Here is a 16,244-nt window from a genome sequence, read left to right as displayed (position 1 = left end):
TTGCGCGGTAGTCCTGGAGGAAGTGAGCGGCAGTCCTGGAGGAAGCGAGCGGCAGTCCTGGAGGAAGCGAGCGGCAGTCCTGGAGGAAGTGAGCGGCAGTCCTGGAGGAAGTGAGCGGCAGTCCTGGAGGAAGCGAGCGGCAGTCCTGGAGGAAGCGAGCGGCAGTCCTGGAGGAAGCGAGCGGCAGTCCTGGAGGAAGCGAGCGGCAGTCCTGGAGGAAGTGAGCGGCAGTCCTGGAGGAAGCGAGCGGCAGTCCTGGAGGAAGCGAGCGGCAGTCCTGGAGGAAGTGAGCGGCAGTCCTGGAGGAAGTGAGCGGCAGTCCTGGAGGAAGTGAGCGGCAGTCCTGGAGGAAGTGAGCGGTAGTCCTGGAGGAAGTGAGTAGCAGTCCTGGAGGAAGTGAGAGGCAGTCCTGGAGGAAGTGCATGGTAGCGCATGCGCGCAGCTTAGAGGGAACATTGCTGTAGACTACTTTATCACCAACCCATAGTCTCTGAGTGTTCCCAGTCAGCCACAACCAATCAGATCACAGAAAAATCACAGCCTACTTGAACAGAGCAATAATCAACCATGAGACATCGAAGTCAAAGGAACAAAATAATATTAAGAAATGCTGGGGTGGCAGGTAGACTAGTGGTTAGAGCAGGTAGCCTAGTGGTTAGAGCAGGTAGCCTAGTGGTTAGAGCAGGTAGCCTAGTGGTTAGAGTGGAGGGGTGGCAGGTATCCTAGTGGTTAGAGTGGAGGCACGGCAGGTAGCCTAGTGGTTAGAGCAGGTAGCCTAGTGGTTAGAGTGGAGGGGCGGCAGGTAGCCTAGTGGTTAGAGTGGAGGGGCGGCAGGTAGCCTAGTGGTTAGAGCAGGTAGCCTAGTGGTTAGAGTGGAGGGGTGGCAGGTATCCTAGTGGTTAGAGTGGAGGGGTGGCAGGTAGCCTAGTGGTTAGAGTGGAGGGGTGGCAGGTAGCCTAATGGTTAGAGTGGAGGGGCGGCAGGTAGCCTAGTGGTTAGAATGGAGGGGCGGCAAGTGGCCTAGTGGTTAGAGTGGAGGGCGGCAGGTAGCCTAGTGGTTAGAGTGGAGGGGCGGCAGGTAGCCTAGTGGTTAGAGTGGAGGGGCGGCAGGTAGCCTAATGGTTAGAGGGTCTGACTAGTAACCAGAAGGTTGCAAGATTGAATCCCTGAGCTGAGAAGGTAAAACTCTTCTGTTCTGGCAGTTAACCCCACTGTTCCTAGATCGTCATTGAAAATAAGAATTTGTTCTTAACGGACTTGCCTAGTTAAGTAAAGATAACATTTACAAAATGATGAAGACTGATGCAAAGTGGTGTAGAAAAATACCCAAAAACTACAAACGTTTCACTGCGATAGTGAAGGTGTAAAGTTGGCAGAATAATGCCTAAATAGTATATTTGACCTCTGATGAAGAATGCATAAACCTAAGAAAGAAATGGAGAAACATATCCAACCAAAAAACAGAAGACCTTCACTATGGTGAAACACTAAAACAGAAATACACAAAGAAAGAATGAGGAACAGCATGTCCTGGAGGAAGTGAGAGGCAGTCCTGGAGGAAGTGCATGGTAGCGATCCATAGAATCAAACCACTTCTGGGAAAACTGGAACTCCAACCTTTTCAGCTATATAACAAACCATGAGCAAAAGCATATACATGATGATTTACTAAACATAGAATCAACTATTAAAGACTACCAGAACCCACTGGATTCTACAATTACATAGAATGAACTACAGGACAAAACACAAACCCTCCAACCCCCCCAAAAATGTGTGGTGTTGATGGTATACGAAATTATAAAATGTACAGACCACAAATTCAAATGGGCTATTCTTAAACTCTTCAACATCATCCTCAGCTTTGGTATCTTCCCTAATATTTTGGAACCAAGGTCTGATCACCAAAATCAATAAAAGTGTTTGACCCCAATAATTACCGTAGAATTTGCGTCAACAGCAATCTCTGAAAAATCCTCTGCAGTATCATCAACAGCAATCTCTGAAAAATCCTCTGCAGCATCATCAACAGCAATCTCTGATAAATCCTCTGCAGCATCATCAACAGCAATCTCTGATAAATCCTCTGCAGCATCATCAACAGCAATCTCTGATACATCCTCTGCAGCATCATCAACAGCAGACTCCAACATTACCCCAGTCAAAACAATGTTCTGTGCAAATGTCAAAATGACCAAAATATAGTACGACAGACCACGTATTCACCCTGCACACCTTTATTGACAAACCAACAAACCAAATCAAAAGCAAAGTCTTCTCATGCTTTGTTGATTTCAAAAAAAGCCTTTGACTCAATTTGGCATGAGAGTCTGCTATACAAATTAATGGAAAGCGGTGTTGGGGAAAAAACTAATTACATTATAAAATATATGTACACAAACAACAAGTGTATAGTTAAAATGAGCAATAAACACACATATTTCATTCCTCAGGGCTGTTCTGTGAAACAGGGATGCAGCTTGAGCCCCACCCTCTTCAACATTTATATCAATGAATTGGTGAGGGCACTAGAACAGTCTGCAGCACCCGGCCTCACCCTACTAGAATCTGAAGTCTAATGTCTACTGTTTGCTTCTGTCACCAACCAGGAATGGCCTACAGCAGCACCTAGATCTTCTGTACAGATTCTGTCAGACATGGACCCTGACAGTAAATCTATGTAAGACAAAAAATAATGGTGTTATATAAAAGGCCCATTAGCCAACAAATACATATTCCATCTAGACACCGTTCCCCTAGAGCACAAAAATAATTATACCTACCTTGACCTAAACATCAGCACCAGAGGTAACTTCCACAAAACTGTGAACGATCCAAAAGACAAGGAAGAAGGGCCTTCTATGCCGTCAAAGGGAACACAAAATTCAACATCCCAATTTGGATCTGGCAAAAAATTATTCAATCAGTTATCAAACCCATTGTCCTCTATAGTTGTGAGGTTTTGGGTCCACTTACCAACTAAGAATTCCCAAATCCCTAAAAGAGCTGTTAAATTCTACAACCACCTGAAAGGAAGTGATGTCCACACATTCCACCGTAAAGCCCTCACCTACAGAGAGATGAACCTGGAGAAGAGCCCCCTCAGCCAGCTGGTTCTGGGGCTCTGTTCACAAACACAAACAGACCTCACAGAGCCTCAGGACAGAAACACATTTAGATCAAACCAAATTATGAGAAAGCAAAAAGATAACTATTTGACAAACTGGAAAGAATCAACCAAAAATCAGATAAAATTGCAAAGCTATCTGGCCCTAAACAGAGAGTAAACAGTGGCAGAATACCTGACCACTGTGACTGACCCAAAATTAAGAAAATCCTTGACTATGTACAGACTCAGCGAGCATAGCCTTGCTATTGAGAGGCCGCCATAGGCAGACAAAACGAGGGCACATATAGTAAAACACACCCTTCGTAAGGCTGCTGGCCCAGACAGCATCCCTAGTCACGTCCTCAAAGACCAGACCAGCTGGCTAGTGTGTCTATGAACATATCACCTCCACCTTACCTGACACCCTAGACCCACTTCAGGTTGCATACCGTCCCAATATATCCACAGACGACACAATCGCCATCACACTGCATACTTCCTTATCCCGTCTGGACAAGAGGAATACCTATGTAAGAATGCTGTTCATCAACTACAGCTCAGCATTCAACACCATAGTACCCTCCAAACTCATCATTAAGTTGGAGGCCCTGTGTCTCAATCCCACCCTGTGCAACTGGGTCCTGGACTTTCTGACGAGCTGCCCCCAGGTGGTGAAGGTAGGAAACAACATCTCCACCCCGCTGATCCTCAACACTGGGGCCCCACAAGGGTGCGTTCTGAGCCCTCTCCTGTACTCCCTGTTCACCCACAACTGCGTGGCCATGCACGCCTCCAACTCAATCATCAAGTTTGCAGATGACACTAGAGTGGTAGGCTTGATTACCAACAACAACGAGACGGCCTACAGGGGGGAGGTGAGGGCCCTCGGAGTGTGGTGTCAGGAAAATAACCTCACACTCAACGTCAACAAAACAAAGGAGATGATCGTGGACTTCAGGAAACAGCAGAGGGAGCACCCCCCTATCCACATCGATGGAACAGTAGTGGAGAGGGTAGTAAGTTTTAAGTTCCTCGGCATACACATCACAGACAAACTGAAATGGTCCACCCACACAGACAGCGTTGTGAAGAAGGCGCAGCAGCACCTCTTCAACCTCAGGAGGCTGAAGAAATGTGTCTTGTCACCAAAAACCCTACGTACGGCAACTGTACCGTCCTCATCCGCAGGGCTCACCAGAGGGTGGTGCGGTCTGCACAACGCATCACCGGGGGCAAACTACCTGCCCTCCAGGACACCTACACCACCCGATGTCACAGGAAGGCCAAAAAGATCATCAAGGACATCAACCACCCGAGCCACTGCCTGTTCACCCCGCTATCATCCAGAAGACGAGGTCAGTACAGGTGCATCAAAGCAGGGACCGAGAGACTGAAAAACAGCTTCAGACTGTTAAACAGCCATCACTAACTCATGAGAGGCTGCTGCCTACATTGAGACCGAATCACTGGCCACTTTAATAAATGGATCACGAGTCACATAAATAATGCCACTTTAACAATGTTTACATATATTTCATTACTCATGTCACGTGTATATACTGTATTTTATATTATCTACTGCACCTTGCTGCTCGGCCATCTCGCTCATCCATATACTTATATAGTTGTTGGGGAATTGTTAGATTACTTGTTAGATATTACTGCATTGTCGGAAATAGAAGCACAAGCATTTCACTACACTCGCATTAACATCTGCAAACCATGTGTATGTGACAAATAAAATTAGATTTGATTTGAGGTGGAAACTGAGCTACACCTCCTAACCTCCTGCAAAATGTATAAGACACATGAAAAGGGCAACCAGTACAGCACCACCTAAACTCAGCCCAGCTATACACTATGCACTGACCACAGTCCACACCTACAGTGCATTGACTTTTACTATGTTACGGCCTTATTCTAAAATGAATGTAAAAACAATTAGAAAACACCTAAATCAAATGTCAAATGAAAACGATAAGCAGCAAAACAACCAAGAGCTACGAACACTTTGAAACAGTATGAACATACACTGAAACGCAAGAAACTGAATTATACCAACAAGACACTTGATGAAATTAAAAACGCAATTGACACAAAATCAGTTGTGGGACATGTGGAACAATTTAAAACACAACAAAGCAATAATTAGCCATACAAGATGGAGGAATTTTATCTACACAAAAGTATTGCACATAAAGACCAAACAATAACTACAGTTGAAGTCAGAAGTTTACATACATAGAGAGGTTAGAGTCATTAAAACTCGTTTTTTTCAACCACTACATGGCAGACCAATCCAAACTCATCTCTCGGAATGTCCAGCCCACTCAGTATCTCAGCCAATCATGGCTAGCGGGAAGGTTGCTGTCGTTTCCTGTAGTTAAACCAACTAGGCTGGTAATTTAACAGTGTGTAGAGAGCCTGTCTTATCATTTGTCTGTACCTGTGTGTGTCTCTTCACAGTCCCCGATGTTCCGTAAGGTGTATTTTTATCTGTTTTTAAATCTGATCCTACTGTTGCATCAGTTACCTGATGTGGAATAGAGTTCCATGTAGTCATGGCTCTATGTAGTACTGTGGAATAGAGTTCCATGTAGTCATGGCTCTATGTAGTACTGTGGAATAGAGTTCCATGTAGTCATGGCTCTATGTAGTACTGTGGAATAGAGTTCCATGTAGTCATGGCTCTATGTAGTACTGTGGAATAGAGTTCCATGTAGTCATGGCTCTATGTAGTACTGTGGAATAGAGTTCCATGTAGTCATGGCTCTATGTAGTACTGTGGAATAGAGTTCCATGTGGTCATGACTCTATGTAGTACTGTGGAATAGAGTTCCATGTGGTCATGACTCTATGTAGTACTGTGGAATAGAGTTCCATGTAGTCATGGCTCTATGTAGTACTGTGGAATAGAGTTCCATGTGGTCATGGCTCTATGTAGTACTGTGGAATAGAGTTCCATGTAGTCATGGCTCTATGTAGTACTGTGGAATAGAGTTCCATGTAGTCATGGCTCTATGTAGTACTGTGGAATAGAGTTCCATGTAGTCATGGCTCTATGTAGTACTGTGGAATAGAGTTCCATGTGGTCATGACTCTATGTAGTACTGTGGAATAGAGTTCCATGTGGTCATGACTCTATGTAGTACTGTGGAATAGAGTTCCATGTAGTCATGGCTCTATGTAGTACTGTGGAATAGAGTTCCATGTGGTCATGGCTCTATGTAGTACTGTGGAATAGAGTTCCATGTAGTCATGGCTCTATGTAGTACTGTGGAATAGAGTTCCATGTGGTCATGGCTCTATGTAGTACTGTGGAATAGAGTTCCATGTGGTCATGACTCTATGTAGTACTGTGGAATAGAGTTCCATGTAGTCATGACTCTATGTAGTACTGTGGAATAGAGTTCCATGTAGTCATGGCTCTATGTAGTACTGTGGAGTAGAGTTCCATGTAGTCATGTCTCTATGTAGTACTGTGGAATAGAGTTCCATGTAGTCATGGCTCTATGTAGTACTGTGGAATAGAGTTCCATGTAGTCATGTCTCTATGTAGTACTGTGGAATAGAGTTCCATGTAGTCATGACTCTATGTAGTACTGTGGAATAGAGTTCCATGTAGTCATGGCTCTATGTAGTACTGTGGAATAGAGTTCCATGTAGTCATGGCTCTATGTAGTACTGTGGAATAGAGTTCCATGTGGTCATGGCTCTATGTAGTACTGTGGAATAGAGTTCCATGTAGTCATGGCTCTATGTAGTACTGTGGAATAGAGTTCCATGTAGTCATGGCTCTATGTAGTACTGTGGAATAGAGTTCCATGTAGTCATGACTCTATGTAGTACTGTGGAATAGAGTTCCATGTAGTCATGGCTCTATGTAGTACTGTGGAATAGAGTTCCATGTAGTCATGACTCTATGTAGTACTGTGGAATAGAGTTCCATGTAGTCATGGCTCTATGTAGTACTGTGGAATAGAGTTCCATGTAGTCATGGCTCTATGTAGTACTGTGGAATAGAGTTCCATGTAGTCATGGCTCTATGTAGTACTGTGGAATAGAGTTCCATGTAGTCATGGCTCTATGTAGTACTGTGCTCCTCCCATAGTCTGTTCTGGACTTGGGGACTGTGAAGACACCTCTGGTGGCATGTCTTGTGGGGTAGTCATGGGTGTCTGAGCTGTGTGTTAGTAGTTTAAACAGACCTCTGGTGGCATGTCTTGTGGGGTATGCATGGGTGTCTGAGCTGTGAGATAGTAGTTTAAACAGACAGCTTGGTGCATTCAGCTTGTCAACACTCCTTAGAAAAACAGTCTCTCCTCCACGTGGAGTCAGTTTCTCCTCCACGTTGAGCCTTGAGAGATTGACATGCATATTACTAATGTTAGCTCTCTGTGTACATCCGAGGGCCAGCCGTGCTGCTCTGTTCCGAGACAACTGCAATTTTCGTCTTTGTAGTTTCTTTAGTGGCTGATGTGTATAGTGTTGAGTCATCCGCATATATAGACACACTGGCTTTACTCAAAGCATCAGTAAAGATTTGAAAAAGAAAGGGGCCTGGGGAATTCCTGATTCTACCTGGATTATGTTGGAGAGGATTCCATTAAAGAACACCCTCTGTGTTCTGTTACCTGGATTATGTTGGAGAGGATTCCATTCTAGAACACCCTCTGTGTTCTGTTACCTGGATTATGTTGGAGAGGATTCCATTCTAGAACACCCTCTGTGTTCTGTTACCTGGATTATGTTGGAGAGGATTCCATTCTAGAACACCTTCTGTGTTCTGTTACCTGGATTATGTTGGAGAGGATTCCATTAGAGAACACCCTCTATGTTCTGTTACCTGGATTATGTTGGAGAGGATTCCATTCTAGAACACCCTCTGTGTTCTGTTACCTGGATTATGTTGGAGAGGATTCCATTCTAGAACACCCTCTGTGTTCTGTTACCTGGATTATGTTGGAGAGGATTCCATTCTAGAACACCCTCTGTGTTCTGTTACCTGGATTATGTTGTAGAGGATTCCATTAGAGAACACCCTCTGTGTTCTGTTAGACAGGTAACTCTTTATCCACAATACAGCAGGGGGTGTAAAGCCAGAACACACACGTTTTTCCAGCAGCAGACTATGATCGATAATGTCAAAAGCAGCACTGAAGTCTAACAAAACAGCCCCCCACAATCTTTTTATCATCAATTTCTCTCAGCCAATCATCAGTCATTTCTGTAAGTGCCGTGCTTGTTGAATGTGTCGTGGAAATTCTTACACTCAAAGTCAATCGTAAATTAATCACTGTTTATTTGTCTGTGCGCTGGAGAGGTTCCAACCAACTCAGTGCACCATAGTGAACGTCTGTCAGGAGCACTGCCTGGGCAGACCTAGCAGTTGTCTCATATACACAGACAAGTTATATTTGCATGATTTAGCATAATTCATTAATCATTTCCATTTTGTTTCATTAATGTGGCAGACCAATATCTCACGAGGCTTCTTCTCCCTAACCTGAGACCTTGAAACTGAACTTGCATGAACACAGAAATTAGTTATAAGAAAAGCACAAACATTAAAATCAAATTACAAATTCCCTATAAGTATGCTGAAAGTCTGTTGTCAATTTGCTTACTGTAAAATAGTATTGTATCTGGTCAAACACTATTTTTGTTGGTAACAGGCTGATTGGTCGGCTATTTGAACCAGTTAAGGAGGTTTTACTGTTCTTAGGTAGCGGAGGGACTATAGCTTCCCTGCAGGCCTGAGGACACAAGCTCTCTAGTAGGCTTAAAGTTGAAGATGTGGCAATATCGTTTGTTATTATCATAAAACAAATTCTATCCAGATTGTCAGACCCCGGTGGCTAGTTGGGAATATCAGTGGGTTTTGTGAGGAATGAGACATCTCAGTGAATGACGGAGCAGAGTTTGCCTTTTTGCCCTAAATGTCATTTAAGGTGGACCAGCAGCGTCTGGTTGTTCCCCATTACACACCATGGACCAGCAGCGTCTGGTTGCTCCTCATTACACACCATGGACCAGCAGCGTCTGGTTGCTCCTCATTACACACCATGGACCAGCAGCGTCTGGTTGTTCTCCATTACACACCATGGACCAGCAGTGTCTGCTTGCTCCTCATTACACACCACAGACCAGCAGCGTCTGGTTGTTCCCCATTACACACCACGGACCAGCAGCGTCTGGTTGTTCCCCGTTACACACCATGGACCAGCAGCGTCTGGTTGTTCCCCATTACACACCACAGACCAGCAGCGTCTGGTTGCTCCTCATTACACACCACAGACCAGCAGCGTCTGGTTGCTCCTCATTACACACCACAGACCAGCAGCTTCTGGTTGCTCCTCATTACACACCACGGACCAACAGCGTCTGGTTGTTCCCCATTACACACCATGGACCAGCAGCGTCTGGTTGCTCCTCATTACACACCATGGACCAGCAGTGTCTGGTTGTTCCTCATTACACACCACGGACCAGCAGCTTCTGGTTGTTCCCCATTACACACCATGGACCAACAGCGTCTGGTTGTTCCCCATTACACACCACGGACCAGCAGCGTCTGGTTGCTCCTCATTACACACCACGGACCAGCAGCGTCTGGTTGCTCCTCATTACACACCACAGACCAGCAGTGTCTGGTTGCTCCTCATTACACACCACAGACCACCAGCGTCTGGTTGCTCCTCATTACACACCACAGGCCAGCAGCGTCTGGTTGCTCCTCATTACACACCACAGACCAGCAGCGTCTGGTTGCTCCTCATTACACACCACAGACCAGCAGCGTCTGGTTGCTCCTCATTACACACCACAGACCAGCAGCGTCTGGTTGCTCCTCATTACACACCACAGACCAGCAGCTTCTGGTTGCTCCTCATTACACACCATGGACCAGCAGCGTCTGGTTGCTCCTCATTACACACCACAGACCAACAAATATGATTTACATCAACAACATATGAACCACTACAAAACATGTGTGACCTCTTATTAGGACCAGCTTTTGCAACATTTCATATATATTGTACTATTATACAGTGATCACTACATCCACTAGATCTGCTTTAAAGCAAATATCTGAAGCATTCATTAAGATGTGACCAATACATGTTGATGATTTCATTTCTGTGCTGTTTGTAACTACCCTGGTAGGTTGACTGATAACCTGAACCAGTACAGGCTGAGTGACCAACTGCCTGATAATCTCTACTCTGTCAGAGATACGAAGCAGAGACAGATCAAGTACAGGCTGAGTGACCAACTGCCTGATAATCTCTACTTTGTCAGAGATACGAAGCAGAGGCAGATCCTTACCAAGTACAGGCTGAGTGACCAACTGACTGATAATCTCTACTCTGTCAGAGATACGAAGCAGAGACAGATCAAGTACAGGCTGAGTGACCAACTGCCTGATTATCTCTACTCTGTCAGAGATACGAAGCAGAGACAGATCAAGTACAGGCTGAGTGACCACCAACTGGCAATAGAAACCGGCAGACATAAAAAGACATGGCTACCCAAAGAGGAGCGTGTATGTGGTCACTGCCTACCAGGGGAGGTAGAGACAGAAATGCACTTTCTCGTTTAGTATGAGAAATATTCTTCACCAAGAGATACATTATTTGCAGAAATGAATACATTTATTCACAATTGTATCTTATGAAACCCAGAGGAAGAACATGAAACAATCTTGGACGAAAGAACAACGGCTCCTACTGAAGCCACATATGTATTTTACTGCCACAGCCTGAGGGACACTGAATAATAGCATCTGCATAGTAAGCAGTAACTTACCTATTATTACTATTATTATTGTTGTTGTGATTATCATTCCATATAGTAGTGGTATGGGTAGCAGGGGTGATGGTAATGATAGCAGTTTAATGATGAGGGTTGTAGTAGTAGTAGTTGTAATAATGACGGTAGATGTAGTACTGATGTAACGGTGAGGATGACTGTATAGTTATGGTGAGTAGTCGTAGAGATATCTGAGGTATAAATGATACTAGTGGTAATGGTGGTACAGTTGAAGGCTACAAGTTGTATTTCATGCCTATAAAGCAATCTGAATTTGAAAGAGAGAGAGAGAGCAAGAGAGAGAGGGGGGGGGGGGGGGGGGTGTTACGCCTGTATTTGTGTGTGTGTGTGTGTGTGTGTGTGTGTGTGTGTGTGTGTGTGTGTGTGTACCTCTATGTCCAGGTAAGATAGAGAGCGTAGGATAGGTGTCCCTCTGTCCTCGGCCACTACAGTCAGGTTGTAGATCTGCTGTCTCTCATAGTCCAGCCTCTTCCCCACCCTCACTGCGCCGCTCACTGCATCCACCTAGATATACAATAACATAGACTAGATTAGACCCACCCTCACTGCGCCGCTCACTGCATCCACCTAGATATACAATAACATAGAATACAGTACTAGATTAGACCCACCCTCACTGCGCCGCTCACTGCATCCACCTAGATATACAATAACATAGACTAGATTAGACCCACCCTCACTGCGCCGCTCACTGCATCCACCTAGATATACAATAACATAGAATACAGTACTAGATTAGACCCACCCTCACTATGCCGCTCACTGCATCCACCTAGATATACAATAACATAAACTAGATTAGACCCACCCTCACTGTGCCGCTCACCGCATTCACCTAGATATATAATAACATAGAATACAGTACTAGATTAGACCCACCCTCACTGTGCCGCTCACCGCATCCACCTAGATATACAACAACATAGAATAGAGTACTAGATTAGACCCACCATATCTGCACTAATCACTGCATCCACCTAGATATAGAATAACAGAGATGTAATCACACACATGTTGTATTTCCCTAGCTACAAGCTGCAGGGCTACAGCATAAGCAACACACAGCAACGTACAGACATAGATACGTCTCCCACCTCGAAGATGCCGTTTCCGTCATTGGCCAGAGCGTAGGAGACCTGTCCCCCCAGTCCGAGGTCTGAATCCTGGGCCTGCAGCCAGGCGATGACTGCCCCTAGTGGCAGGTCCTCCAGGACACGGGCGCTGTAGCTCCCAGGGACGAACAGCGGGGGGCAGTCATTAACGTCCTCTAGTGTTATACTCAGAGTTGTCACCTTGAACCGCTGGGTCCCTCTCTCCGCCTTATCCCTGGCCTCCACCTTAAATCACATCGATCAAAACAGTCAATAAATCAATGAATGAATTAATCATATTTATTTCATGAAACCATTTTTATATCACCAGTTGCATGTATTGTTGTGCTCAGATTGGAAAAAGGCAATATGTATTTTAAGTATGTTCAATAAAATGATTCATTCATTCAATTATCCATCCATCCGTTTATCCATTCATCTATCCATCCATCCATCCATTTATCTTTCCATTCCATTTATCCATCCATCCATCCATCCATTCAATCAATTATCCATCCATCCATTAAATTATCCATCCATCCATCCATCCATCCATCCATTAAATTATCCATCCATCCATCCATTCATTCATTCAATTATCCATCCATCCATTTATCCATCCATCCATCCAATTATCCATCCATCCATCCATTCATCCATCCATCCATTTATCCATCCATTTATCCATCCATCTGTTTATCAATCCATCCATCCGTTTATCCATCCATCCATCCATCCAATTATCCATCCATCCATCCATTCATCCATTTATCCATCCATTTATCCATCCATCTGTTTATCAATCCATCCATCCATCCATCCATCCATCCATCCATCCATCCATCCATCCATTTATCCATCCATCCATCCATCCGTTTATCCATCCATCCATCCATCCATCCATCCATTCATTCAGCAGCCGTTGTCACAGTGTGTTAATGTGTTCACCTTCAGGCTAAACGCTGGGATGGTCTCCCGGTCGAGTTGCCCCGACACGACCACTGCCCCTGTGTTGCTGTTGATGCTGAACTGCGGCACGGCGGTGAGCAGCGAGTAGGAGACCTCTCCGTTGGAGCCGAGGTCTCTGTCTACAGCAACGACCTGCACCACCTCAGTACCCAACGCTGTGTTCTCAGGGACCACCACGCTGTAGCTAACAATAGTAATGATCATAAAAAAATACATCACAATGAGAAGAAGAAGAAGACATTATGTTTGTAAAGTGATTTTCATCACATCTAGAAATCACAAAGGTCTAAACTAGACTATAGAGGACATAGAGGACATAGATAGTGATCTGGTCTAAACTAGTGACTATAGAGGACATAGATAGTGATCTGGTGACTATAGAGGACATAGCTAGTGATCTGGTCTAAACTAGTGACCATAGAGGACATAGATAGTGATCTGGTGACTATAGGGGACATAGATAGTGATCTGGTCTAAACTAGTGACTATAGAGGACATAGATAGTGATCTGGTGACTATAGAGGACATAGATAGTTATCTGGTGACTATAGGGGACATAGATAGTGATCTGGTCTATACTAGTGACCATAGAGGACATAGATAGTGATCTGGTCTAAACTAGTGATTATAGAGGACATAGATACTGATCTGGTGACTATAGAGGACATAGCTAGTGATCTGGTCTAAACTAGTGACCATAGAGGACATAGATAGTGATCTGGTGACTATAGAGGACATAGATAGTGATCTGGTGACTATAGGGGACATAGATAGTGATCTGGTCTATACTAGTGACTATAGAGGACATAGATAGTGATCTGGTCTAAACGAGTGACTATAGAGGACATAGATAGTGATCTGGTGACTATAGAGGACATAGATAGTGATCTGGTCTAAACTAGTGACTATAGAGGACATAGATAGTGATCTGGTGACTATAGAGGACATAGATAGTGATCTGGTCTAAACTAGTGACTATAGAGGACATAGATAGTGATCTGGTGACTATAGAGGACATAGATAGTGATCTGGTCTAAACGAGTGACTATAGAGGACATAGATAGCGATCTGGTCAAATGTAAGGAATGGAGTAACATTTGGGACAGGAAGCCTGTTTACACAGGCAGCCTTCTTATGCTCGTTTGCCAATAATTGTTTATTTTTTATAAATATGCTGTCAGACCTGTCCTTGGCGAACACAGGCTCGTTATCATTAGCGTCCTCTACGTTGACGGTCAGGAGCCTCCAGTTGGAACGCTGAGGCAGACCCTGGTCGTAGACGGTCACGTTCAGGACGTAACGGTCAGACCGCTCGCGGTCCAGCGGCAGGAACACGGTCATCAGGCCCGTCTCCATGGCGATGTCGAAGCAGCTGTCTCTGTTGCCGTTGGAGATGGCGTACAGGATGTGACCGTTGAAGGCCGTGTCGTCATCTGTTGCCCTCACCTGGAATAAACAATAGAATAAATATTAACAATGTAAACAATTAATCAAAAGTTGGTTGAATATTGAATCAATCAATCCTTGTAAATGTACTAAAATCCAAAGAAAAGCACTCAGAAATAACCTTCGGTGGTATACCGTACAGCTTATAGACCAAAATACAGTCAAAACTATATATACACAGCTGAAGTGGGAAGTTTACATACACCTTAGCCAAATACAGTTAGACTCAGTTTCACAATTCCTGACATTTAATCCTAGTAAAAATTCCCTGTTTTAAGTCCGTTAGGATCACCACTTTATTTTAAGAATGGGAAAGGTCAGAATAATAGTAGAGAGAATGATTGATTTCTTTCCTGACATTCCCAGTGGGTCAGAAGTTTACATACACTCAATCAGTATTTGGTAGCATTGCCTTTAAATTGTTTAACTTGGGTCAAATGTTTTGGGTAGCCTTCCATAAACTTCCCACAATAAGTTGGGTGAATTTTGGCCCATTCCCCCTGACAGAGCTTCATGGTTGGGATGGTGTTCTTTGGCTTGCAAGCCTCCCCCTTTTTTCCTCCAAACATAACAATGGTCATTATAGCCAAACAATTATATTTTTGTTTCATCAGACCAAAGGACATTTCTCCAAAAAGTATGATCTTTGTCCCGAGGTGCAGTTGCACATAATCTGTCTTTTTTATGGCGGTTTTGGAGCAGTGGCTTCTTCCTTGCTGAGAGACCTTTCAGGTTATGTCGATATAGGACTCATTTTACTGTGGATATTGATACTGTTGTACCTGTTTCCTCCAGCTTCTTCACAAGGTCCTTTGCTGTTGTTCTGGGATTGATTTGCACTTTCGCACCAAAGTACAGTGCCTTGCGAAAGTATTCGGCCCCCTTGAACTTTGCGACCTTTTGCCACATTTCAGGCTTCAAACATAAAGATATAAAACTGTATTTTTTTGTGAAGAATCAACAACAAGTGGGACACAATCATGAAGTGGAACGACATTTATTGGATATTTCAAACTTTTTTAACAAATCAAAAACTGAAAAATTGGGCGTGCAAAATTATTCAGCCCCTTAAGTTAATACTTTGTAGCGCCACCTTTTGCTGCGATTACAGCTGTAAGTCGCTTGGGGTATGTCTCTATCAGTTTTGCACATCGAGAGACTGAAATTTTTTCCCATTCCTCCTTGCAAAACAGCTCGAGCTCAGTGAGGTTGGATGGAGAGCATTTGTGAACAGCAGTTTTCAGTTCTTTCCACAGATTCTCGATTGGATTCAGGTCTGGACTTTGACTTGGCCATTCTAACACCTGGATATGTTTATTTTTGAACCATTCCATTGTAGATTTTGCTTTATGTTTTGGATCATTGTCTTGTTGGAAGACAAATCTCCGTCCCAGTCTCAGGTCTTTTGCAGACTCCATCAGGTTTTCTTCCAGAATGGTCCTGTATTTGGCTCCATCCATCTTCCCATCAATTTTAACCATCTTCCCTGTCCCTGCTAAAGAAAACAGGCCCAAACCATGATGCTGCCACCACCATGTTTGACAGTGGGGATGGTGTGTTCAGCTGTGTTGCTTTTACGCCAAACATAACGTTTTGCATTGTTGCCAAAAAGTTCAATTTTGGTTTAATCTGACCAGAGCACCTTTTTCCACATGTTTGGTGTGTCTCCCAGGTGGCTTGTGGCAAGACACTTTTTATGGATATCTTTAAGAAATGGCTTTCTTCTTGCCACTCTTCCATAAAGGCCAGATTTGTGCAATATACGACTGATTGTTGTCCTATGGACAGAGTCCCCC

At 44.1% G+C, this 16,244-nt stretch overlaps 1 protein-coding gene across 1 annotated transcript in view; it reads right to left on the bottom strand.

Moving 5' to 3' along the window:
* Positions 1-16,244, bottom strand: part of fat3b (FAT atypical cadherin 3b) — a 297,423-nt gene that overhangs the window by 234,756 nt on the left and 46,423 nt on the right. The window contains exons 14-17 of the mRNA XM_090226225.1: positions 14,186-14,448; positions 12,982-13,186; positions 12,037-12,279; positions 11,312-11,446 (exon numbers count right to left, since the gene is read on the bottom strand). Of these exons, the coding sequence (XP_090082351.1) occupies positions 11,312-11,446; positions 12,037-12,279; positions 12,982-13,186; positions 14,186-14,448 (846 nt within the window). The remainder of the gene's footprint in view (positions 1-11,311; positions 11,447-12,036; positions 12,280-12,981; positions 13,187-14,185; positions 14,449-16,244) is intronic.

This window comes from Oncorhynchus mykiss, chromosome 29 (assembly GCF_057628025.1).
Source record: "Oncorhynchus mykiss isolate SJ-2025 chromosome 29, ASM5762802v1, whole genome shotgun sequence".
Taxonomy (NCBI): Eukaryota; Metazoa; Chordata; class Actinopteri; order Salmoniformes; family Salmonidae; genus Oncorhynchus; species Oncorhynchus mykiss.
The sequence above is the reverse complement of the archived record's forward strand: the minus strand, read 5'-3'. Positions and strand labels throughout refer to the sequence as shown.